Below are 27254 nucleotides of genomic sequence, written 5' to 3' on the forward strand. Positions count from 1 at the left end.
TTTTAACTGTGAAATTACTGAAATCTACTTTGTACTTAAATCAGAATGGAAAGCTGACTTTGGCTTCAATGACTTCTTGCCATCCTGGTGGCACTTTCCCCCGCTCCCCCAGAAAAAAAAACTACAAATACTCATCAATGCATCTTTAAACTTTTATTGTTTGGCTATACAAAGCATACAATTTTATACTGTTGCAAGTTTCAAACTTGCTCTATTAACTAAGTACATACAACTCTTTTAGCCTCACAGGAGGCCTTTTCAAAACTTTTTTTCTGCTGATATTGCACTTTGCATTAAGGCACAGGGAAAATAAATCATGGATAACAAGTTTTAGTGCTCCAACAGCAGATAGTTCATCACTTAGCCATCTTAAGAGTAAAAAAAATATCCTTATAGCTTATAGGCATATACAAAAAACTTCTATTGCATGCATTAAAGGCATTACCTATAAGCAGCATTCTTGTATCATACAAATAGTTTAACATAAACACTGCATGCATGTTAGGAATGGCGAGTCTACATGTGGCTCTGAAGCTACTAGGTTTAAATAAAATATATAACTTAACTACACAGTTAGCATCGTCAAGTTTTGTAAGTCATTTCCACATCAGTATAAAGTCAAAATCAGAAATGCTAGTTGGCAGTTTAAAACAAAAAAAGAGGTTGATGCAGAATATTGCAGTCTATTATGGCTTTTGAGTTAGTGCACAACCCTTTGGCAGCAAGGGGGTGTCCGACACATGCAGTTTCCTCTTTTGTCACGCTCTGTACAAGGCCACACTCCTTTTTTTTAAAAAATATATAAAGGAATGATCATCTCTTTCCCGTGGGTATGAAGGCTGGTGAGTCATTGTGCAAGTCTTACACCAATTGGAGGTTTACACACTCATGACCAATAAGTTGCCCATTCTTTTCTGACACTGCTCGTGTAGCCATCTCGATGGTTGGGAAAGTCACCAAAGCTTCTCCACTGGGCTGGCCAGCAAAGTTATACAGAACTAAGATTGCGTCTGCAGGAAGCTGAGGACAAATGAAATCACAATGGTTAGAAATTGTTTGATGTAAAGTTAAATGCCTTTTGAGTGCCTTCTGTATTTTGATGGAGCAACATATTTTAGTCAATGACTTCTAAGTCAGCATATTGATTTGTTCCATTTAGCCAGGAAACTGCGAAACATTTCACTATATAGAAATTGTACTGTCACAGCATGACTGTGAACCAAAGACAAAATTCAGTGTTCTTGAACATAAGGCATCTCTTGATGGGTTTTCAAGCATCTTTAAGAAAAATCAAGATTACATGCAGGACATTGAATTTGAGCTGTTAAAAATCAAAAAAGGTCAAAATCCCCAGATCTTTAGCAATTGGGCGCAATGGGAGGGCTGAAACTGGAGAAAACAAAGGGCACGATTTGTTCGACATTACTCTGTAGAACTAAAATTACAGAGCACCTTCTCTGTAAAAGATGGATTGAGAATGTTACTCCTTCCTGCTGACAAATAATCTTTTATTGATTCCACATAGTTACATTTCTTAAGTTCAGCAAAATAGCATTTTTTTCTCCTTCATTATAAATTACATCTTCCATCATTCAACCTGGTCTGGCTGCCCTTCACAGCTGTGCGCGCTTGGTCTTCAAAAGCTACAAAAAGAACCATCGTGATCAGAGGATTGGATCATTTTATACATATTCTGGATCCTTGCAATCCAGTCATGACAATTATCTAGCTGCTGGAAGGAAAGAAATTTCTGCAAGAAAGATTAAACTTGTGTGGAAAGAACATTAAGTATGTTATGAAGTGATTGCATTACTGCAGTGAGTGAAGAACCAGCGTTACTGTAGCCATGCAAAGAAAAGTTTTAACCTTTTTACCCCTTGTGAAAGGCACTGCAACCACCGCTGCTCAAAGAAAATGGGTGCAACCGCCTCACCCGTGCATTTGTAGCTCATCATTGGAAGGGGTCAAGAGAGATGATAGTAGTCCCAAAGAGGAGGTGTAGAGAGAGAAGTAAAAATCCCAGTTCCGAAACACCACTTGAGGTCACTCGAGAGTGAAGCCTGGCCATAAAGCCAGCTGGGAGGTTTCTCTCTTACCTTGTTGAAATTTGTAAAGACGGTCATCTACAAACAGACCCACTCTTTGGGTGCCTGAAACATACTCCTTGCTTGTTCGTTCATCTGAATAAGGCCGCTGTAGTCATCAGGTGTATACTACAGTACAAGTTTGAATACATACATCAGTCAAAAGGAACATTGCTAGGTGAGTTTAATGCTTCACCACAAATTCTTAACCTGGGCATTGGTAACTTGGCAAGAGAGAACTTTAACTTTTACAAACCATGAAATCAATTAACAGCCCTTTGACTGCAAGACTAAAGGCATCAAGAATTTAAAAATAAAAACTGTAAAGACAAAAACACAATCACATTCGACACTCTATTCATGCATATCCTCATGCACCTTGTGTATTACAAACCCATGGCCAATGCCAATCATGGAAAAACAGGTTACAATAAAGCTGATCTTTACCTAGTACATCAGCCATATTAAAAAAGATCATAGATGCAGTACATGTACTGTATAATTATGTAAACCTATCAATATTAAGTATTGATGAAGCTGGATAATTTGATTATAAAGTAGGATCAAGGAATATAAACAAGACAATGAATAAAACATTCTTTAACTTACTCATTACAAAAATGGCACTGTACAGAAAATGCCATTATCCATGAATGTTCAAACATGGATACTTGATCAGAGATTCTGCATCAATTCCTAATATATTTAAAAATCTTAATTGATAAGATGCGAGGACTTTGAACAGTAAAATGTAGATAGTGAACTAGAGAGAGAGAGAGAAAAATTTATGCTCTGCATCTCAAGTGGGAAAAAAAAAGTGTGGGGCTATAAACAGATGGGATTAGAAAGCACCAGTTAGCCTTTTCTAGTTTCCTAGATTATACAATCGACTTTCAGAGATGTAAAAGTAAAAACTCTCCTGCCAGTTTCCAAAGATTCATATTTTGGGAGAAAATTGCTTCAGGCATCTGAAGCGAAAAAAAAAGACAAAATTACAATAAAAGCAGATGTGTACCTTCACAAACTCACAATGCAGTCACAACCTGTTGTTGAATCATTAATTTTGGCTTAGACCCATCCACCATTTTATAATAAACCATTATCTGGTGACTAATCCTGCCCAGCAAAATACTCTAGATTAGATTGGCTAGGCTGTGCAAATATTTGCATATTACCAGACCTGCTTGCGCAGAATGCAATTGTAAAAAGAAGTTTTTTTTGTGGGAGAGGACAGAGATAGAAGGAAGAAAGGCAATGCAGGAAAGGATAGGCAGAAGTATAAAAATGTTAGCTACAAACCACCCAGATAAAGGCAACCAAAGACAATTTTTTGAATTAAAAATGTGTAAGGGAATTCAAATATTTGACTGCCTTAATGACTCATTTCTGCTGCATGTTTATTGCACTGCAATCTCATTTTGTGCACAGTCCAGAGACATACAGAAAAAAAAACTTCTGCACCATTTCAGGATTTTAATCTGAATTGCAAATGTAGATTGACTAGATTAGTTAGTTTGTTTTTCCTACAAACAACCTGGTTGGTCTATTGCAGTTCTGTAAGGATCTAATCCAAACCATTGTGTTCTACCAACTGTCTGAACTAGGGACTTTAATATATAAAATGGAAAATATTTCGCAACGTTAAATAATAAAAACAGCTCCGTTCAACAAAATCCAGAAAAGGCATACAGACCAACACAATCCAAGTTCAAAAGAATCCAAAGCATATAGGTTTATATTCATGAACCCTCTGGTTTGGAGAGGTGCACGTTGCAGTTTTCAGGAGAGGAGATTGAACTCACCAAAAAGGAAAAACAAGATGTTTGCATTCTGTTTCAGACATCAGAGACTGGGGAGCAGGAACTAAGCAAATACCACACACTCCCAAGAGGAAGATGGAGCATTGTTTTTAAATTAAAATTCCCTTGCATACTCATAGGAAAATACTACAGCTAGTCTTGGAAATGGTGCATTTTTGAAAAGAAAACCCACCTGGGCATAGAATAAGCAAAAACTGGGTCAAGCCAAATCATGGTTACTAAAAACCTTACTTGGGACTATTTGATCAAATCCATTAACAAAATGGCTTCCACATTGTCCTTGCTCTCCTTAGTAAACATTTAGATTTGAAGAAAGTATACAATAGGTAGGCTGTCCAAGATTAGCTGTAACTCTGCTTTGTGTGTTTTACCAAAATACATATGCCTCAAGTAATAAGACAAGCAGACCATCATAATTAAAGTGGTCAGAAAGATAAAGAAAAAGTAGTAAAAGCAGTAAAGAATAGTAAATTACACACAGTCAAGAAAGAAGCAGAATGGATTCCAGCATATTTAAAAGACAAATCCACTTTCAATTTGGTTTTCTTTGAAAGGGAGAACACTTGTATATTTACTGTTGGGACAGTACATTTCACTGCCATATTACAATGATATTTATACTATTGCAGGTCTGGTATTACTGCGACTGCTCAGTAAAGTGCTCACACATGCAGTACAAAAGCCCCATGAAACCAAACAGGACTCTAAAATGGGGAGCAGGGAAGAGGAGGAAGGGGGTTGGGGTGGACAAAAGAACCCAAGGACCACCACCATCTCATTTCTCCCAGGAGATGGCAGAGACCAAACTCCCACTAAATTACATCACCATTGACACCTGTCAAAGTCAATCCCCACAGACAGTGCAATGTAAACAGTACTCCCATTGTCACACGGCCATACCAAGCTAGAGATGGTCCAAAATGTATTCACGTTAAGATCAGCACGTCATTCAACATATCCAGGAGAGCAAGAGAAATGGAACGCATGAGGAAAAAAATTGCTCAGTTAGAAATCCTTGGGCCTTGGCAAACCACAATATACACACAGACACAACAGAGTTTTACTGCAATCCTGATAAAAGGAGGCAGATATGCTGAATATCCTCACATCAAATTTTCTTGTGCTGGATAGGAAAAGATCACCAAACAATATAAAGTGTTGAGCTTTACCTGATAACCCTGGAAGAAGCTAAGGATGTCTTTCGTTGCAATGTTGTACGGCAGACCCTGCATGCGAACAAGTGCTCCAGGTTGCGGTATCACAGCATGTGTTGCAGATGTGGCTGCAGCAGCAGCAGCCATGGCTGCCTGGGGAGCTGCAAAGTATCCTACTGTAGTTGGAGACACGGGAGGGCTGGAAGGAAGGTGACAAATCAGTCCAACATTCACAAACATGAATCATGACAGAACAGCTCCATGACCTTAGCTTTATTGTCAAGCGTATTTGCACACTAAACAATAGCAAAGACAAACATTTTTGAGCAACAAACAAGCACTAAGAAATGGCACTGAAACATTTACCTTGGATAGTAGGTTGTGTAGTTCATGTAAAGCTGAGTGGCGGTTGCCTGAGCAGGATAATAGGCGACTGCAGGTGGCGGTGGTGCTGTCCGTGTTGGAGCCAGAAGGGCTTGGGGTTGATAAAGCGCTGCTTCAGCCGGTATTACAGCAGTACCAGGTGAGAATGTTGGGTACGTGGGCGGGGAGAGGCCTATAAGATGGCAGAGAAAGGAACAACTAAGTATAAGCAATGTGTTCAATCACCTGATGTGCAAGCATCCCAAACACCCAGAGTGCATAATTAGCATTTGAAGTGTTCAAGGTGCCTGAACACTACAGGCAGCCATTGCACTGTTGCCAATGATTGACTACCTTCATTCCAGTTCTCCCTTCATGCATTTCCTTCAAGTTGATTTGGCACATTGCTTATCCTTGGGTTTTGAAAACTGCACAGGTTCATAAGTCAAATGCAAACTGAACATGTATGACACCTTGGATGTTAAGCAGAGACACCCCAATGTAATCTCCAACACACTGGCAACTCCATTTCCAAAGTTGGAAAATCCTATTACCAGGCAGACCTACTGCAGAGCTCCAGAAAGTACGCCAAAAAGCAAAAACAAAATGCCCAGTGCAACTGTCCAATTTTGCCATGTGGTGAAGGGGAAGAATGGGCAGTGGGAAAAAAAAACAACAAAAAAAAAATCAAAACCCTCATTCAATCTCAAGCCTTGATTAATGAATTACTGATCACAGCAAACCAGGTAAGGATGAAGAGATATCAAAGCCCCAGCTTCCACCTACCATCATTTCAGCCTTTAGCAGCAAGAGAGCATCAGAAGTCAAAACTTACATGGTAACTTACATGGTGGCGGAGACAAGCCACTACGATTTAAAGTGCCACCCATTAAAACATAGCTCATTTCGTCTCCAGAACACTGAAACACTTCCACATATCTGTCCTTCATAGTCTTTTTGTGACATTTCTGCGCAACCAAGAAAGCACGGTCTGCGGACTTCATCTGAATAAAGGCATCACCTGAGGGCCGGCCCTGGGGCGGGAGGGGGAGAGAGATTCACGGAGAAAAGGAAGACAGCATGGGGAGAAAAGGAAAAAAAAGTTATTGGAAATTCAAAACATTTTAAAGAAAGCAAATGCACTTATTAAAGGACAAACTCTTACATTTAGAACCGTTTCAAACAGTACTAAACATGCAGTGCCAATCCTGAATTGGTTGGAAACTACATAAGGACCAGACCATTGCAGAAGCCAGCCTCCCATCTATGGACTCCAGTTATACTCCTTGCTGCTATGGCAGGGTTGCATCATCAAACAGTCCCCCCGCCATGGCAATGCTCTCCTACAACCTCTTCTGTCAGGCTGAAGATAGAGATACAGACACACACACACACACACACAGACAGACACTACCAGATCCAAGAACAGCTGCCGTTATTAAACTGATGGATACACTCCTCAACTTCAAATAATGATCTTGTTAATGTTGTTCTTGCCTCACACATGTCCTGCGTGGTGTAACCTGTAGACATCGCACTGTCCAAGCTTTTTTTTTAAAAAAGAAAACCCTATGATTTGTATGTCCTTGTTTACTATGATCTGCCTACACTGCTCATAAAGCTTTGCACTGTACTTAGATAGACATGACAATAAATCAAATAAAGGTGGATTAGCTTGAAATCACATGTATGATGCTGACCAACTTGAAGATGGTGCAAAGAACAGGGTGCCCATCTACAAGTCACAGTTAACAACTAAAATTAAGCAAAATTAAACTTATTCCAATTTCACTGGGAATTTAGATTAAATCTAATCTAGTCTAATCTAATCTAGTGTGGAAACAGGCCCTTCGGCCCAACAAGTCCACACCGACCTGCCAAAGCGCAACCCACCCATACCCCTACATTTACCCCTTACCTAACACTACGGGCAATTTAGCATCTTTGGACTGTGGGAGGAAACCGGAGCACCCGGAGGAAACCCACGCTGACACGGGGAGAACATGCAAACTCCCCACAGTCAGTCGCCCGAGTCGGGAATTGAACCCGGGTCTCAGGCACTGTGAGGCAGCAGTGCTAACCACTGTGCCACCGTGCCGCCCATATTTGAAGACTTTTATCTCCTTTTACTCAGGAGCTGCATTTCAAGGAACAAGAAAGAAAATGAAAATCACAAGACAGTGGCATTTGTTCAAGTGTTCAGTGTTTTCTTATCCCCACTAACTGACTGCAAAGAGCTTCATGCATAGTCAGATTTATCAAACACCAGTTAAACCAATTCATATCTAAACTATTAAATCAAAACTTGTTATACTAGAGACAAAATTAATTTTAAAAAAACACTTAAAAAAATCTTGAGTATTAACCAACATTAACTCTCTCAATTTGACCAAACAAAATCTTTATGTATAAGTTTTTGTTTTCTATGAAGTACTCCAGGTTTGTTCCAATTACTTCTAAAATTGCAATTTGAACAATTATTTTGAAAGCCTAAACAGCAGCTAGTATCACCTGTTTTACTAAAATCGGAACCGTGTACCTCAACACTTTCTGGAGGACAACTTTTCGAATCTCAGCTCATGCTACACAATTACTTCCACACGTTATACAGAGTTATGTGAACATCCGAGATTGAACTGCCCTAGACGAAGCAGGAAGTGAGTAACAGGCTGTATCTCAAATCCTCAATGCTTCTTGCCAACAGCACGGTGCCTACAGCTAAAATAGGAAGAGAGAGAGAAAAAAAAAAGAGATCTGCCTCAATTATTCCCCTGCCTAAACAAGTCTGGGCGCAGGTTAGTCCCTACAACATTTGCTTGCTCAGTGCCTAATTCATTAACCCAGAGACTTATTAAGGTTTTCATTATTAAATAAGAGCAGATTGAAAACAAAAGTAATTTTATGCAAGAAGATGTTTGTTCGAAACTAGAATGACTTAAACGACAAGTCACAGTTACAAGCTCCACGTTACTGAATTATATATTTATATCTCCATGCTTGGTTTTAAGGAGGTGGCCTGACTGGGTTTTGACACAACATGTTTTTCAACACAGAACAGTGAACATCAATGGAGCTCAGGCATGGGGAGAGACGAGATAGAAAACATCCAGCAATTCCTTTCAAATGCATTCTTACTCTACATCATGATTTACTATTGCAGAAGTGAGTCACAAACAGCAATCCCCAAGTGCACATAAATGCATAAAGATTAATTTGAAGCCACTAGAAATAGAGAGGTTTGAAATCCAACCTTTTTTTAAAAAATCTCTCACGTGAGCAAAGACTACATGAGGGTAATTCTGGTCTGAATTGTAGAAAACCGCAGAGCTTTAAAAAAAAAGGAGACCCAACACTAGAGGCTTTAAAATTTCCTACACGCACACACCTCACATGCAAAGTTCAAACACTCCCAACTTGCAAATCACCAAAGCTTAGCAGACTAGGAATCACAACAGGGATATGTGTTGAAGACTTTAATATCGCTACCCCAACTTGCTCCCTCCCAACCTCCTGCCCAAGCAACAGGTGGTATCCACAAACCAAACAAATGCTAGCAATCTACATTATATGGAGGTCAGCTTGTTAACTAAGCAAACTGAAATAGATTCCAACTTATCATAACAGTTTGCACACCTGAAATAAGAGGCTGTCGGGTTTACAGTTTGGTATTGATATGCCTTCTAATCAGGTTAGAATCCCTGAGAACCTAAATGATATCTAAATCAAATGGGTAGCTTAACAAATGTTATTTTATCCAATTCTAACCAGAGGTTTGCACTCCCAAAAAGGACAAAGAGCTTGCATTAGAAGCAGCAAACTGCAAGGTACCTGTTGATTTAGTACCATGTGAACTCCATGAGGTTTTATATCAATTGTAAATTCTCCCATGAAGTCCAGAATATCTTCAATGGTTGCTGTGTAGGGAAGGCCCCGTAGACGAACACAGTCTCTTGTATGTCCAGTGGCAATGAATGGCTGAGGTATCACTGGGATGATAGGAGCTGGGAGTGTCGAAATTAGTGGTGTCGACATATACCTATTTAATACCTAAAGCATAAGGAAAAAAGAGCAGTTGGAGAAGTATTAATGGAAGCAAATTTCACAGAATCATAGTATCGTTGTAATCTGCTCCAACACACTGTCACTTACAGGGACATTAAAGTCACATTTAGACTTCTGCTATGAAACAAGGTAAAAGATTGCAGTGCAAGGAATAACAGACAACTTAGAATCAGAGAAAGAGCCTCCTTTATACTGTAACATCCCACTTTGCTGGGGACTACTGAACCCTCATTCTAAACTGAGCATCATCCTCCAAAGTACCTCATCCTAATGTTACAACTGCATTGTAAATGCAGCCCCAGAGGGCTGGTTAAATGAGTACAAGGAAATACTTAGCTCTTGTGATATTGGAGAGATTAGTACAGTACAGTGTAAATGCTATAAAAGTCTATGTTACAATAATACCAGGCATCACATTTCTTTCTCAAAACATTCATATCCCTTAGTTCAAGGAGGCATTGTCTTTGTATTAAACTAGTCTCACATGCCTGCTCCTGCCACACCATTTCCTAATTGCGTATCCATCCAAATGTTTTTTAAACGTTGTGATTGTATGTAATCTTTTCCATAATTTGGAAAAGAGGGGGGAAAAAAGTTAATCCAATCCAGAGATCAAGAATGAAATTTAAAAATCAAACATAAATAGAACAATCTGGCTGGTTTGACAGACTGTGTCTCAAGAAGTTGAGTTTTGCTTTAAAAACGAGTATTATTTGAATGGTTTCACCACAAGAAAAAAGGAGCTAGGATTGGTTAATCACGGTCAGTAAGCTATAACTGACTCTAGAGGGTCTTGTGGCACAGCACTAGTGTCCCTATCTCTGGGCCAGAAGGTCAAATTCCACCTTGGGACATGACAAAGCCAGAAGTGACACTGCACATCCACTGACAGCAGCCATAATTACAGGAAAGAACAATTGGCTGTCTTTACAATATCAAGACTTAATTTTACCTTATATTTAAAAATGGCTTGTTGGTACTCCTAATTTAACAGTCTCAACACTCTACACCAAAGGTGAACTTTACATCTTTTTTCTCTGGAAGTGTTGACCCTAATTTGCATGGTTTAAATACTAAGCCTTAAAGTAATATTCTACAACAGATCAGCTTCAAAAAAAATTCAAACTGTGGGACTAACTAGGTGGCTCTTTGAAAAGACTGGCATAAGCATGATTGATTAAGTAGCCTATAATGGGCCTTAGATTCTCAGGTTTCAAACCAAGGTTAGTCAGTACCAGAACTGAACAATTTGGAGCAAGAAAAGCAGGATCAATTGGAAACGAGACCATAAAATGACAATTTTCATTCATTCCAACTTCACAATCCCACACACACAAAAAGCCAAATAACGTTCAGTGAAACGCACTACACAATGGTGATAATACCAACCTGCTGTACTTCTGCTGCAGTACTCCTGAATAGTTCAATGTAACGCTTCCCCAATATCTCCTTATGTTTTTTAAGTGCATTTTGTGCAAATTCTTCACAGGCAAACAACACAAACGCATCCCCAGTCGGTCTTCCATCGGGGTATTTAACAAAGAGGAGTCCTTCCTTGCCACCTGTAACAGGACACTCATTTCCAAAGAAGCCCAGGACATCATCGACCGTGGCTGTGAAAGGTAGTCCACGCATTCGTATTATAACTTGGTTCTCCTTTGACAAGAATTGGGCGACTTCATTCGAAGTACCTGCATTTAAAAGTAACCTTTCAAAATGGTACACTGACTAGACTACCACCCTCCCATCCTCCAAAACAGAAAATATCTATGAATACAGCAAGGACCAGAGATCAGTTAAATACAAATGAACTATTTAGTTCAATAATGAATAACAAATCCAAAAGAACAAACCTTGGAGTAGATTATAATGGTCATTTCAATCTCAAAGTAAGTTTTTTTTAAAAAATTCCTTCATCTCAAAATAAGTTTACTGAAACCAGCTGTCCAATGAGATCAGGTTTAACCTGAATGAATGAATGAGAGACAGCAAAAGTAGCTACTTTTAGAATGGTATAAACTGGACTGCTGCTTCATAAAATTGGTCTCTTGGGAGCCATCTATCATGGCAAAAGATCAGAAAGACCAAAAAAAGTTCTTAGCCAGAGATATCTACCAAGTACAGCCGAACTTACAGAAATGTACAGTTTGGGTGCTCTTACAATATTAAGAGTTGATTTTATTTGATCATTTTGCTACATTAGGGATTAAATTAATCATTTCTTCTCTCTTCCCACCCCTGCCCCCATCATTTTACAAATGAGGTTGAGTAGCACATTAATTGGCAGTCACCTACGTCAGCTGGAAAAGGAGCATTAAAACCAAACAGGCGGCTGCCATCTTGATTTCCAATTCGAGAACCCTCACCCAAAGTAGACAATAAATTTTGTAACATTACGGATGATCTGGAACTAAGTCAACATGCACAGATTTAAGCATTTTAGGACAGAAGGTACTGAATATCATTATGGTAGCAATACACACCCCATGATTATACTGGAATGGAGAGAGGGATTCACCCTGAAAAAGCCCTTCGAATTCAATTCTGGGCTGGCAAGCACGTTTTAAGACCCGGTTACCCAAACAATGCAAAAATGCAGCGTGTCACATGGTTTCCTCAGGAAGACAGGGTCAACGTTTCGGATGCTTACCCAAACTGGCAGCATCTTCGGGAGGCAGGACTAATAGCTTGGCAGAATTCCATCCAGTTCTCTCTGCAAGTGACCTCTACATTTCCAGTTACCAGAACTGCAGAAGTGAGGCGCACAGATGTTGAATGATATTCTCATTAACAGAACCAGTCTCTATGTTCAGGTTCCACTAAAGGCAAGTGCCTACAATGGAGTTATAAATACCTCTTTTGTCCAGAGCAGCTTCCCTAGTTTGCTGCTCACATTAGCTCATCGCCTTTTCCCACCCTCACAAAACAGATAAGTGTTATCACCACTGCTGGCAGGAACAGATTCCCATTCAATAGAGATGTTCCTGATGCAAGGACCTTTGATCTTAAACGAGAGAGGACGCCTCATTCAACCACGGTTAGAGTGATGTGACATACCTACAGATTTCTAGGGTCATAGAATTCATGAAGCAGAGTTGTAACAGGCTCTTAATCATTAACAGCATGCACCAGCCTGTATAATCTAAACAGATTCAAGGATGGGAGAAATGGGCAATGTGATTAAACACCACTGGTCCCCTCAGCTTGATTCTGTTTAACAACATATTGTAAAAATTGCCCATTGGAGATTTTTCTATTTTTTTAAAAACTTACCTCCGGCAATTTTTAAGAATTCTTCTCCAGTAGCCTTGTACACCTGAATGGAAATTAATTTCCATAATCATTAACGTTTTTTTTTAAGGTTTGCCATTTTAAGTGAAATTTTGAAATGTTGCTTCACATTTGTACCCACCTCAATGTATCTACTCCCCATGTGGTGTTTGTGCCTCTCGAGTGCAAGGTCCCGATGTTCAGGATTGATGAACCTGACGAGTGCTTCACCATTTCTTCTTCCTTGGGAATTGAGGCACAGCGCCACTCCACCTCTACAATAAAACCAGGAAACTTCTATTATGCATCCATTAGTGCCAACCACAAAGCTGAGCTTTCAATCCACGCAATACTTAACATTTTGCTTCTTCAAAAATCAATTTAAAAACAAAATTCAGTGCTTTACTCTTGATTCACCTTTACAATATACAATTCTTGCAGGACACCTCTTGATGATCGGAGACATTTGTGCAAACTGGTGAAGGTAACAATCAGTTCTACTGCTTCCCCTTACAGTTAAAGGTTTGTTGAGTGTGTTAAAATTGGCACGTGAACAGTTTTTGACAGCATATTAGAGAATAATGGTTGTTGAGAGGAGAGAATCGTTACATAAACAAGATGCCAGGCTAAGAGACCTGGTGATAAAAATACTTTTGATTCACCACTTGTATAGACTGGCAGTTGAGTCCCAGGGAGGTCACACACACACCACTTTTTCTCCAAAAAATAATTAGAGTAGGACATATATGTTTCTAGCTTTTAGGTCTATGTTCTGTTTTCAACCAAACACAACCATTTCCTAGCCAAGAACACTATCTATCTGGTCTGACAGTATTGTTGTTATCATCTCCACCTGAAGGATTGCTTTCTCTTGACCAAATCTCAGAAGCTATAACTGACAATAGCCTCTGCACCTCGAACAATGTCTGTTTCTCAGCCCCACACAGCCATCTCTGGAATCGCCATCACATCAATCCTGCTGTTCATGGCGGCAGCTCATCACCAGCTTCTCAGGGACAGGCAATAAGTGCTGGCCCAGCCAGCCAAGTTCATATCCCAGGAAGGAAGGTTTTTTTCAAAGATGCAATATAGCAGTCTATCAAAGCCAATACCAAAGACCATTCTTGATCTCACCATTGCCTTGACCAGATTATCTTGAACCCATACACTTCAAACCACATAAGATCTTGCACCCTCTTAGGCAATTTTTTTTCATGCACATGACTTGGCCTATTTAAACCCCGGGGCTTTGCTTTCAAATTTGTCCTCTCCTATCCTGAAAAGTCTTGGGATATCTGACAGCAACCCTTTCTTCTGTAACTATAAAAGGAATATATAAAAACTGAGAAAATGGCAGATTCAATCCATCCATTGCCAGGATCAAATGACAGGCATCACAACCTACAATTGCTGCCCCTGAAGACGCTCATCAGAATTGTTTGAATCTGTGTTGTCAGAGAATACAGCGGAATTTTCCTCCTTGTTTACTTTTAATTCCTGTCATGAATAAACTTTTGCTTTGTTTTATCATTAAACAAAGATTGCATAGATGCCCACTTTTGTTCAAAGCGAGGATTACTTTGCTAAAATAAGTGATCTATCTGGCCAGGCTCTTGTCAAGAATTCAATTTGTCCAGCACGAACATCAACTGGATATTTCCCCCAAAACAGTTGGGGCCATAAGATCATCATATATTATGACCCACTTCACAATTCTACTTCTATTCGAGGAGGTAAACAGCTTCAAACAAAAAATAAAGTTCTAAAGGAACATGTATAATTGGAAGGAAACCCATTAAAAGTATTTGATGACAATTACATCTAACAAATTGAGCCATGCACTCATTTTAACTTAAATCCACAAAACATTCACAGACTAGGCTCTTGTTCAAAAGTACACTTACTTGGCTATGTTTAGTCCTTTAAAAAATCTTGCAATGTCTTGGTCAGATGATTGCCATGGTAGACCTCTGGCCCTAATGACAGTTTCACCATTCACTCCTTCAGCTTTGCTACTGTAAGAGAACATTTAACAAGATTTTATCCATCACTATTATTTGTGAAAAGTGACTTTATGTAACAGTTCAAAACGTTTAAGTGCTTCGCAGAATAGTTTCTTCCTTTTTACCCACTTCACAGGCAGTACTACTAGAAGTAAATTAAGAAACTTTATTACTCAATATTTAGGTATTGTTTCTCATTTATCATTCTTGAACTACAATACAATGCCTTTTAAATACCAAAGCACCACTTACCAGGGACCTGTTTCAAACTTGTACTTGACAGTTTCAAAGTTTTTGAACACATAATCTAAAAGAGAAAATGAAGTTAACTATATGCCAACTGATTACTGTTGAAAGACTTTGAATACTGAATTTAAAAAGCTCTTACTGTAAGGTTCGCTTATTAAGCTTAAAATAACTGCGCCCATGGTAATAACTTCAAATACACCATATTCATTGGCTGTATTATCTGTACTTAATTCCAAGTCTGTACACAATATTAAGGAAGTTTCACTGTCAGAATCCTCCCAACTTCCCATAACCTTGAATCTTGTTTGATTTTTTTTTAAAAAGTGAAAACCACCATGCATTAGTTTAAGTGCAGAAGAGGATAAAGGGGCTGCATCAGGGCATACATGTTACCGTCAGACATTAATCAAATGTCCCTTTTTAGGCAGAGGCTACAGAGGAAAATGAGAAATGTTGACTAAAAATCGATCTAGAAAGATTCCTGAACTGCTGCACTAAAGCTTCCAATATCCTTATGCACACAAGTTGTGGATGCTGATTTAGCTTTTTCAATGACACCCATATGGTTTAGCTGTATCATGTATGCAAAACCAACCAAAAAAAAAAATCAGGTTAATTGTGGGTTCAGTTGCCAAAGCCCAGGATCTGGATTGCTAAACCTCTGCTTCCCTCTCCTCCTTTAAAACTCTGTAAAGGACACTTCTGATCACACTTTTATCATCTTCCCACAACTTTACATATGCCTGTGTCAAACCTTCTTCGAGAACGCTGCTGACAAGTGTCTTACAATAGATTACTACAATAAAAGTGCTTTTATCTCGTGTATTCACAGGGTGAGGGTATCCCTGGCTAGGCCAGCATTTATTGCCCATCCCTAACTGCCCAGTATCAACCATTTCACTATTGGTTTGGGTCATATGTAGGCCAGACCAGGTAAGGATGGTAGTTCCCTTTCCTTCATGACATTAGTAAACCAGGTGAGCTTTTCTGACAATTGACCAATGAATTCACGGTCAGTACTAGACTCTTAATTCCAGATTTTTCCTCATTGAATTCAAAATTCCACCATCTGCTGTGGCAGTATTCAAACCCAGAGGTTTCGGAACATGACTTGGACCTCTGGATCAACAGTCCAGTGATAATACTACTAGGCCTTCAGCGCACCCTTATACTGAAGCGATTGTTATTATGGAGCCCAGTAAATGTGCATCCATCTTTAGATCAGTGATCTCTAATCAGAACTGCAAACACAGAGGCAAATAAAGTCCAGGCACTTGACAGATGGTTAGCAGGAAGGATACATTCTGCCATTGAACTGATGGAGTTTATGGAGGCTGCATTTGGACAACATTTGTGAAATTCCTTCTGCAGGTCATAAAACGAGTAGAAACAGTCAGGAAGCACCAAATTCTACAAAAGATAAGGAAAAATCGATTAAGGTTAAAGTTCACAAATATTCATGGCTAAAGTTTTCAAAAATAATGCAGTTTTTATTTCAAAGTAATCTTCTCGTAACATAAGATAAAGGTTGAAACCAGATCCACAGATACTGTTGCAACATCAGCACTAAAGTAACCTCAATTACTAACTCAGCTTGAGCGTAGTAAGACTGCAGCAAATCACAAATGAAAGCATAGGGAAGCAATACTAGATGTTACAATTAAGTACCAGAAATATTCAACTACCACAGTTGACTCAATAATTCAGCAAATAACAAGTATAGGCAAAATTCCAACAAAAACCAAAAAAAAACCAAACGATTGCTTAAAAAAGAACCAATGGATTATGAAAGTCATTTACTTCAAGTTGTAGTTGATGAATACCATTTTTGTCCTTCTTTAAGCAATTTTTAATCAACATTTATGAAATGAGGACAAAGAATTATAAATTCTTTGAGGACTGCTGAAGCAATAAGTACTTATTCATTTAATCAATAATCTGATCCAGGCACTCCAAAGGATCAGCCTGGACTCAAAATGTTAACCATTTCTCTCAACAGATGTTGCCAGACCTGAGTTTCTCCAGCATTTCCTGTTTTTCTTCCTCCCAAATTTTCAGCATGCCCCCAGAAAATATTCAGAATTTCTGGGTTAATAATCCAGTGATTCGGCATGCCTGAAGATCCTGGAAGGCACTGCATAACATGTTGTTTCTCTCTTTCTGGATGTATTTGAATTGTTTTATCTATTGGCAGCAGACAGCTGCTGCAGACTTCGAATTGATCAGGTCACATTAAAAATCTTTAGTGTGAGATAAAGATAACCCAGGTAATTACAGGTGTCACCTGTATCAAAATTGTACTAAAAATATAGGGATTAGGGTATAATCCAACGCAGAGCTGAAGGAATAGAGTTAGAAAGCAGAGATCCCATGTGTGAAATGTCCCACACTTCTATAAAACACAATCATGTACATAATGGAATTATTGTTTGGACATCCAGAAAAGCCTTCAATGAGATAACAAGTCTAGTCAAAAAAACCATGGAATGATAAAGGAGATCTTTAGTATACCATTCATAGACCATCCTCTTAGTTCAGACCAAAAGGGGTAGCCAGGGACACCTACATGGGCCCCAGCTATGCCTGCGTCTTCATCAGGTACATGGAACAGACCCTCTTTCGTAGTTACACCGGCACCATTCCCCACCTTTCCCTCCACTACATTGATGACTAATTTGATGCCACCTCATGTTCCCACAAGGAGGTTGAACAGATCATCAACTTCATGAACACCTTCATCCTGACCAAGTTCGCTTGGACCATCTCAGACACCTCCCTCCCCTTCCTGGACCTCTCCACATCTATTTCCAGCGATCGACTTAACACAAACATCTACTTAAAACCTGAAGATTCCTGCAGCTCCCTGGATTGCACTCCCTCCCACCCCTCCTACCCTCTTGTAAAAATTCTATCCCTTACTCCCAATTCCTCCACCTCTGCCGCATCTGCTCCGAAGAGAAGCAATTCCACTCCAGAACATCCCAGATGGCCTATTTCAAGGACCACAATTTCCCCTCCACGTGGTCAACAATGCCCTCCATTGCACTTCCTCCACTTCCTGCACCTCCGTCCTTGAACCCCACTCTTCCAACTGCAACAAGGACAGAACCCACGGTCCTCACCTTCCACCCCACCAACTTCTGGATACAATGCCATTTCCACCACCTACAGTCACCAGAGGTATATTTCCCTCCCTATGTCTTTCAGCTTTCTGCAGGGACCACTGCCCTCAGTGACTCCCTCGTTAGGTTCATGCACCCCACCAAAACACCCTCCAGTCCCAGCACCTTCCCTTGCCACGACAAGAGGTGTAAAACCTGTGCCCCCACCTCCATTAATGGCCCCAAAGGACCCTTCCACATCCAGCAGATTTTCTTGCACATCCAAACACCTCATCGACTGTGACCATTGCTCTCAATGTGGTCTCCTCTGCATTGGGGAGACAGGACACTAACTTGTGGAACATTTCAGAGAACATCTCCTGTACACACGCACCCAACAACTCCACCGCCCTGGGGCCAAACTCTAACTCCCCCCTCCCACTCTGCCAAGTACGTGCAAGTCCTGGGCCTCCTCCATCACCAAACCCTAAACACCTGATGCCTGGAGGAAGAATGCCTCCTCTTCCATCTTGGGACCGTTCAACAGCATCAATGTTGATTTCAGCAATTTCCTCACCTCCCTCCCTCCACCTTATCCCAGATCCAATACTCCAATGCAAGACCACCTTCTTGAACTGTCTGTCTTCCTTCCAACCTATCTGCTCCACCCTCCTCTCTGCCCTATCACCATTACCCCACCTGCATCTACCTATTGCCTTCCCAGCTACCTTCCCCGAGCCCCACCATATTTCCCCATTATCTCTCAGCCGCCTTGGGTCCTGCCCCAGCATTCCTGAAGAGCTAATGCCTGAACTGTCGACTTTTCTGCTCCTCGGATGCTGCCTGACCTGCTGTGCTTTTCCAGAACCACCCTCTTCGACACGCATCCTCTTAGTAGACCATGGCATTCATCGCAAGACCCCATACTTTTCCCATTGTCCTACAAATATTGCTTTCCATTCAAACATTTATCCAAGTCCCTTTTGAAAGTCACCAAATCTGCTTCCGCAACCATTTTAATCAAAGCATTTGAGATTACAATTATCTTAAAAATCACATTGGCAATCGCACTTTTGCACTACATCCATTACTAGTCTCTCTGTCATGGCAATAGTTTCTGCTCATTAACACCAAAAGCATTACAGCATTTTGAACACCATCATCAAATTTCTGCTCAAGCTTCTCAGTTCTAAGGAGAACAAACCCAATCCCCTCAATTTCATGCCATAACTGAAGCATCATCCCTGGTACTTTTTTTTCTAGTAAATCTCTTTCCTAACTATTCCAAAATGCTTCCTAGAGTGTGGTTCCCAGAATGGAGGAATAGTCCAGTTGTATATTTAGAACTGTAATTAAAACGTAATGAGTGCAAAACATTACTTTAAAAAAAAGAGACGAAGTCAAAAGAAACCAAACTCTGAAAGGGAACACCGATTTATGCAGGATAGGAAGAGGGTGCTGATTGTAGGGCCAGGGTTGGCATGGAGATGCAACAGGATCCGATAACAATCGATCGTAGCTACCTGAATAACCTCAGGCCAGGGGACAGATAGGCAGAGACTGACAATGGCAATTACGTCATGGCAACCCCAACACCAGCCTTTCCTAACAAGAAAGAATTTGGTGTACACAATACCCTCGAGAATGAAACTACTGCTGCTGCCCTTGTATAGTAAAGCCAACTGTGCTGTTAGGGAGAAACAGGTTTTTGACCAGGCGACAAAAACAGAATCATGATCTACTGAACTGGAGGAGGAGAACTTGCAAGTGATTTATCTATTGTTGTTGTTCTAGGTGCAGAATATCACATGTTTGTTAAGATCAGTAGAATGGTAGTACTGCAAGAACTTGTCAAAGTCCACCATGCACAAATGGCAAAAGGAGTGAATGTTTAAAGTGGTGAATGGGGTGTCAATCAAGCAGGCTGCTGTGTCCTAGATGGCATCTTAGCTTTGTTGGAGCTGTACTCATACAGGTAATTGCAGCATAATTCCATCACAACAGTGGACAGATCTGAGAGTCAAAAGGGAAGAATTACCTGCCTCAGAATTCCAAGCCAATGGTTGGAATGGTTACTCCCAGACATTACGGTCAGAGATTCAGCAATTGCAATTGAATGTTATGAAGAGATGGTTAGATTCTCGTTTTGAAGATGTCCATTGTCTGACACTACAGCTGCATAAATGCCACTTGTCACTTATAGACCAAAATCAGAATACTGCCCACGTGTGGCTGTACAAGAGACTGATAGTATCATTATCTGAACTGGTACCAATAGAACAGAACACTGCAATCAGAACATCCCATCTTCTCCATAATATTATGCTGTTCTTTTAGAATGCACTGGTCAGACACACTTAGTTTTAACATGTGAGGCAGACACAATCCAATGCTGTGACCAATCAAAACTCAGCGTACCAAATCCAATTCCTGGAGCAGCAAGCCAATTGGCTTCTATGTGACATGCTCTCTCATTAGAATTTAAGGCATCTTGTAAACCAGGATGTCATGGCAGATTAGAAACAATTGTAATAATAGACAATTCAAGGAAAGGAAGCTGGATCTGTGGGTTCAATAACTACCAGCATGCTCAAACCCAGCCAAAAACTGCAATTGTTCAAAGATTATGCCAAGCACTTAGTTTCTCTTTTTGCTTTATTAAAATTAACTTATCTAGACAATTTGGCTAAGTGCACAGGATTGGCCAGTCTCACCACTCACGCTTCAGTCTACTCAAACTTCAAGTGACCCCCAATCCACTCAAACCACGTTGGCCCAAGCCACCTAAAGCGGCTGACCCAAGACACAGCGCAGCCACAGTATTGACAGAGTACAGGTAGTTCTTCAATAACACGATGGTTGCGTTCTTGTCCGACCCCACGTTATAGAAAAATCACACTTTAGAAACCGTTCAAAATGTTGGCGACATAATTGCGTTACAGCCAACGCATTTTAAACGTTTGTGCTTTAGAAACAGCAATCCCAATTCATCATTTGCGTTCCAGCAAACTCGCAGTAACGAACATGCATTTTAGCAGAATGACCTATACTTTATATCAAGCTAAGTTCATTACTTCAGTTTCTGGATGAGTGCAATTTAAGATAGATCCAAACTGAAAATTTCATGTTTGGTTCAGTAGAGATTATGTTCACACCAATTTATTGCCTAAAGGTTGAATAGTTTGACCAATAAAACATTTGCAATGTTACAGCTGTCAAATTTCTTTACCTTTTTGGATGCTTCTGGGTGTAGAACCTGGCGAATGAGTAATTGGCCATCAGTACAAAGACAATAAGAACTCCTCCCAAATGCTTTCAATTCACTCGACAAAACCTGGCTGAACTGAAAAAGAAAGAAGTGATTCATATGTTTATTCCATGCATTTGCAATTATTTGTTCACACCTTTGTAGAGAATGTGGGAGGAGTTCTGATAGCCTGACAACATTTAAACCACAAGTAGTTGCATTGGCCAACATTCATAAATGATTGTTGCTTCCCAGGTCTCAAATGTTCAACTGGAGAATTTCGAAGGCATTTACAAGGAGTTTGTTCAGACTGTAGGCAGTTGAGAGACATCGAGAATATACACAGAAACTCAATTTTAAAATAACGTGAAACAAAGTTTTAAGTAGCTGAGAGGCATCACTTGTAGCTAAATTCAATTTAGCACTTTAAATCTGAGACACTGCAGTGCTCTTAATCCAACTCATCAGTCCACTAGCTGACTCACAATGGAGACTCACACAGACTGTCCCAGAAATATGGGACAAAAGGTGCCACAGGATCATGTCAAAACAAAAGTCACATGATCACCGTCACAAAAAGTGATAAAAATTTTAAAGTGACGGCCCCTATGGAGATATCAGGACAGGTTATCTAAAACACAATCAGTGAGAAAAAGTTTTCAAAGGCGATAAAACTCAGCGGGTCTGGTAGTGTCTGTGGAGAGAGAAAGAGTTCATGCATCGAGGCCAACATGACTTGAAGAATCGTTTCAGACTTGAAATATTAACTGTGTTTCTCTCTTCATAAATGCTGCCAAACCTGCTGAGTTTCCCCAGCATTCTGTAGGTTTCAGATTTCCATTATTTGGAGCATTTTGCCTTTTACAGGTACACACAGACAGGCAATAAAGACAAGCTGGGAACACCAGAGTTTGGGACACAGACATGACTGTTAGTGGAGTAACTAACACTGGGTTTCAGAATTAGTAGCACAGGAGTCATGGAGCTGAGAAGCAAAGCTGTGGTTAGAGGTAAACAGCAGCAAGGCCTTTGAGGAATTTGATAACAAAAGTAGGATTTTAAAACTTGGAGACTGCAGATGCTGAAAGTCAGTCGATAAAATGTGGAACTGGAAAGGCACAGGAGGTCAGGCAGCATCAGAGAAGCAGGAAAGGCAATGTTTCTGTTTGGGACCCTTCATCAGGACTGAAGCCTGAAGCCAGAAACTGAAGGTCAGCGACGAGATGAAGGATTTGTCAGAAATTAGTATCAGGCAGAGTTCTGGGAGTTAGAATTGGATCGTTCAGTTTGCAATGGGTGGAAAGGATGATCAAGAGACAACTCCCATACCTCTAGGCATGTTCCAATTTAAAATTAGACACAACGCTTACATACCTTTGATAGCCATACATGAACGACCACTGCATAATGAACATTACATTTCTTAAATTGGTAAATCAAACCATGTAAAAAATATTACTCAGAGGGCATTCAAGTAGTAATACAGAACAAGGGATTTGCAACCAATAAAGGATATGTGCAAGCACTAAGTATTTAAACTCTCACCACTCCCAAAGTTTGCTTATTTGGCAGGTCCAGTGTCTGTGGCTGGGGTGTTGGCAAGTAATGACAGAATGTCAAATTGTTAAAATCATTGATTTCTCAGTCTAAGACACCTCCTCACTCAACTTTACACAACAGTGTACACAAGACTGCTGTTTTTTGATTTCAAGACTTGAGATTTCTTCATTAAAGGATGCAATTCCTTTAAAATGTATCCCACAAGATTTATCAAGTTATCAATTTTGAATTCGCTCTAACATCTGCAATAACATATCATCATTTCTGACCACAAAAGCACTGAACCTGAAGTGCTCTCCCCTAACAATTATGAGTGGCTCCACCAAGTCTGCAAACATCCAAGTGGTTTGCACTGACAGCAGAGTCAGAATGACAGTCACCTGCATCAGGAACACAACACCCTAAATGTCACTCTGACTTCACCAAATCAAATTCTTTACAAAACAATGAAACTCATTTCTTTTCACAAAAAAAAGGAAAAAAAACAATATGTTCTCAACCAAGTCTACAGCTCCTAACTTTTTAAGTTTGGAATGGAAGTTTTGTACAGGCAATCTGGGTAGGAAAGGGTTAAAAGGAAATACAAAGTTTTAGAAGTGGAAATACTAGTTTAGCAACTTTGTTATTGCTTGGACCACAAGGCAGACTAACACGTTTGACCACTTAAAGACAACTAATCTCCTATCAACAATTCACATTACAATCCAACATCCCCAATGCTCAAATTACTCCTAGTTCAAAACACTTCTGTATGAATAAAAAAACTCATTACAAACAAGCAGAATGTTAGAAAACAGCATTATTAATTGAAAATACTTACAGCATAATTTAACTTTATAAGCCCAGCTGATACAATTAGCCTCCAAATCAGGAGATTGTGGATTCAAGACTTAGTTCAGATTTGAACATAAAGATCTAGGGCAAAACTCCATTGCAGAACTGAATGTGCTGCAGTCAGAGTTGCCAATCCTTTGGATGAGATGTTAAACCAACACTCTGCTTTCCAGGTCAGTTGTAAAAGATCATGTAGCATTAAAAGAGCAGAGGAGTTACTCCAAAGTGTCGTGGCTACTGTTTATCACTCACTCCACATCACTGAAGTAGATTGGCCAGCAATGATGGCAATCCTGTTTGTCAGAGTTTGCTAAGTGCAAATTGATTGCTATTCCCTAACTTTACAAGTGACTATGCTGCAAAAGTTCTTTATTGACTGTACAGCATTATGACCTTGGGATCGCCCAAAGTCAAAGAGTGCGATATAAATGCAATTTTTTTTGGTTTATGAGTAAAGCAAGACATATCTATTTTAGGTTGGAGGCTGAAAACTAGAACTTAATAAATTATGATTTTAAGTTCACTTAGTCAATCTTGTACAGAAAGAGCTAAACATCAATCTCTTATTGATCTCACTAGGACCATGGTGGTGAAGAGGGGAACAGAGAAAAGACTCCAACTCTAGTTCAAAAGGAATTAACTAAAATCATAGGGAAACTGAAATAGCATGGTCAAAATGCTTCAATTTTCCCTTATTTCTTTCATTTAAAATAATGTAAGAAATGACTATGGACAAGAAGATAATTTCACTAACTTATCAAATATAAGAGAGTAAAAACTAAGCTCACTGTTGGGGTACAAGACTTTCACAACAGATCTCAACTCCGAACATCAAAACTATTTATTTCATTACAACTGCTGCCATACCTGATGGGCATCTCCAACAGGCAAATGAGGTGGTCGAAAAATCCTTCACCCACATCTCCATTGAGCCACATTTAAAAAAAAATTAGAGTTTTGACAGTCTTTAAATTGAAGACCAGCTTGGATTAATAAAAATGGACCAAAATTTGAAACCATTTCTAAAACCTCTTGTCCATTCCTTGATAGCTTACTGGACTTCTGCATATGGATCCTAGAGGTTGTGGAACTAAACCCTCCAGTCTGCAAGAGTTGTCAATGTGCCTGGTTGCTTTAGTAGACATCAAGGCCATATCAGTTTTTCTTTGACTAATTAATACTTCCTTTTGGACATTCAGTCCAGGGCTCCTAGACAGTGGCGCGACCAGAGGGGCAGACTTTCTGCATCTCCAACTTAAAATAGATTGGCAAACCAAAAACGACAACATTACAGCACTACTCAAAAACACAAGATTACATTTTGACTCATTTGATAAACTTGAACCCATCACTTCCATTCTGTTAAATATCAGTTTGTTTGTTGCATTACAATAAAGTTAGCACTCTTTTTATGTGGTGGCGATGGAGGTGGGTGGGAGGGCAAAGAGGAGAAAACTAGCAGTAATTAAATAAAGAGGGATTAGCAACAGATCTATTTACTGGAAGTAGCATAATTCACGACCACTAAATGAACATGTTGATATCCACAGAAATGTGCTATCTGTACATATGATAATAAAGACCAAATCCTGGTACTCATGTTACAGAATAGGCTGTATTCATTGAACCAATTCAACATATCGATTTTAAATCAGAAACTTGGTTGGGGCCAGGGGGGAAGAAAGAGTTCTTGAGCGTTTAAAAGGTTATGGACTATTTACAGTCCATTCCTTTTATAACTCAACTTTACAAGAAAACCTTGACTGATGGCTCACCAACACAGAACATGACTTTACTGTATTAGATTGATTACATTTAGAAATTAACTTTGAGGTAGTCTCACTGCCCACATCCAAACCCAGAGCTAAGATTTCTTAAATTTAAAAGCAAAGAATAAATTTCCAAAAATTAATTAAAATTTTGCTAAACAAACTATCAAAGATGGGAACAACTCAACCTCTGCTTCCTGTCTTACAAAGTGTAAAGTGCTTATTTTAAAAAAAAATCCTTATTTCCCATCCAGCTGTTTCAGGTCAGATCAGGCACAGGTGAATACAGTTTAGCATTGGGCTAAGCAATATTCTCTCATTGGGGGTCTTGTGGTGCAGTGGTAGTTCCCCTGCGTCTGAAGCAGGAGGCCTGGATTCAAGTCCCACCTGCTCTGGAGTAGTGTCATAGCATCTCTGATCAGTTGGATTAGATCATATTTACAACTTAAATTCTGGGCCTGGCACGGAGTAGGAACATGTTCACAAAGAGAGGGCTCAAGTTTGATCCAAATAGTTCAGAGCCTTGAAATCAAAGCTGATACAAAACATGAACGCTTCCCCACAAGCTAAACGTCACAAATATTTAAGTCCACATTTTCAATCCGCTGAACTTTAGCAGGATTCTAAGACGCTGCATTTCTGCAAAGGAGACCAGACTCCAATAGGATTCAGGTGAGTGGCTGCTAGGGAGCAGCACCGCTTCCTGGATTTGAGTAACTGTGTTTTTCCGACGGTGATCCCTCATTTATGCATCCCCTTCCCCCTTAAGTGTATAGGAAGGTAGGTAGGGAGGAAGGTGGGGGTGCTCCTAAAGACCTCACACAGTGTGCTTGCTCTCCCAACTCCCCATTCTGCGAGGTGGTCGCCTAGTAAATTAAGTTTGAAAACTTAGTTTATTTTTCCATTCTCTCACCCCCCCACCCCCCACCTCCTTCCCCAGGGAAACTCACCTGTTCAAGGACTCGATCGAGCGGCTCCGCTTTGGCGATGTCCTCCAGACTAACGCCGATGTCCCCTTTACATTGCTCGCTCAACTCTAAGCTGTCGGCTTTCACCAGCACTTTGTGGACTTCTCCCACCTGTTTTGGGAGGGGTGGGGGGTGGGGGGGAAGAGAGAGAGACAGGGGCAGCAAATGTCCGTGAAACGAGCCGTTCACAATCAACACTTCCACAAGTAGCAGAGTTAATGTGCGGACAGGTCTGTGTACGAATCGAAAAAGGCAGAAGACACAGAGAGAGAGAGAGAGAAGGGAAGGGGAGGGAGGGGGGTTTGGAAAAACAGGTCGATTGCATACCTTCTTGTTGTGTAGATCCACAACTTGCCACACCAAGAGAACTAGTTCCCTTTCATCCGAACCAAGTTTAGCCCCATTTGCACCAGCTGTTGCCCCAGACAAAACCACCAGAGAATCGTGCGAAGCCGTCATGACGGAGAACTACAACAAGCAAAGCTTAAAACACAAGGAGAAAAAAAAAGTGTTCACCTTTCCAGTGATCACCTCTACCGGTCTTAAAGAAAGATTTTTTTTAACAAAAAGGGAAGGGAAGATAAGAAAGTCTCTTTTCCCTCTCTCTCAAAGAGCCAAAGTGTCTCTTCGAAGTCTACCTGGTGCTAACGTGTTGGTGGACTTGCTCATTCACGAGGCGAAACTGACAAAGCTGGTCTCTTTCACTCTGACATGGGGAAAAGCGATGGCTGCTTTCTGTATTCCTTTACCTGCCTACAGATCAGACCATG

The 27254-nt window shown here is 40.1% G+C and overlaps 1 protein-coding gene across 2 annotated transcripts; it reads right to left on the minus strand.

Moving 5' to 3' along the window:
* Positions 1 to 138: 138 nt before the first annotated feature.
* On the minus strand, positions 139 to 27254 carry esrp2 (epithelial splicing regulatory protein 2). Of its 2 annotated transcripts, XM_060838149.1 has the most exons (17): positions 27123 to 27252; positions 26812 to 26967; positions 26467 to 26595; positions 21336 to 21449; positions 16307 to 16415; positions 15145 to 15243; positions 15009 to 15063; positions 14658 to 14768; positions 12896 to 13028; positions 12757 to 12799; positions 10873 to 11174; positions 9250 to 9468; positions 6257 to 6455; positions 5425 to 5614; positions 5074 to 5257; positions 2097 to 2213; positions 139 to 1020 (listed from the first exon to the last, which is right to left on the minus strand). In XM_060838149.1, exons 2-16 carry the CDS (start codon positions 26941 to 26943, stop codon positions 2124 to 2126), a joined length of 2109 nt encoding a protein of 702 aa, XP_060694132.1. In that variant the 5' UTR covers positions 26944 to 26967; positions 27123 to 27252; the 3' UTR covers positions 139 to 1020; positions 2097 to 2123. The 2 variants fall into 2 exon arrangements, with proteins under 2 accessions (XP_060694132.1, XP_060694133.1); XM_060838150.1 differs by having other exon boundaries at positions 6269 to 6455; positions 26812 to 27254.

The sequence above is a fragment of the Hemiscyllium ocellatum genome, chromosome 17, assembly GCF_020745735.1.
Source record: "Hemiscyllium ocellatum isolate sHemOce1 chromosome 17, sHemOce1.pat.X.cur, whole genome shotgun sequence".
Taxonomy (NCBI): domain Eukaryota; kingdom Metazoa; phylum Chordata; class Chondrichthyes; order Orectolobiformes; family Hemiscylliidae; genus Hemiscyllium; species Hemiscyllium ocellatum.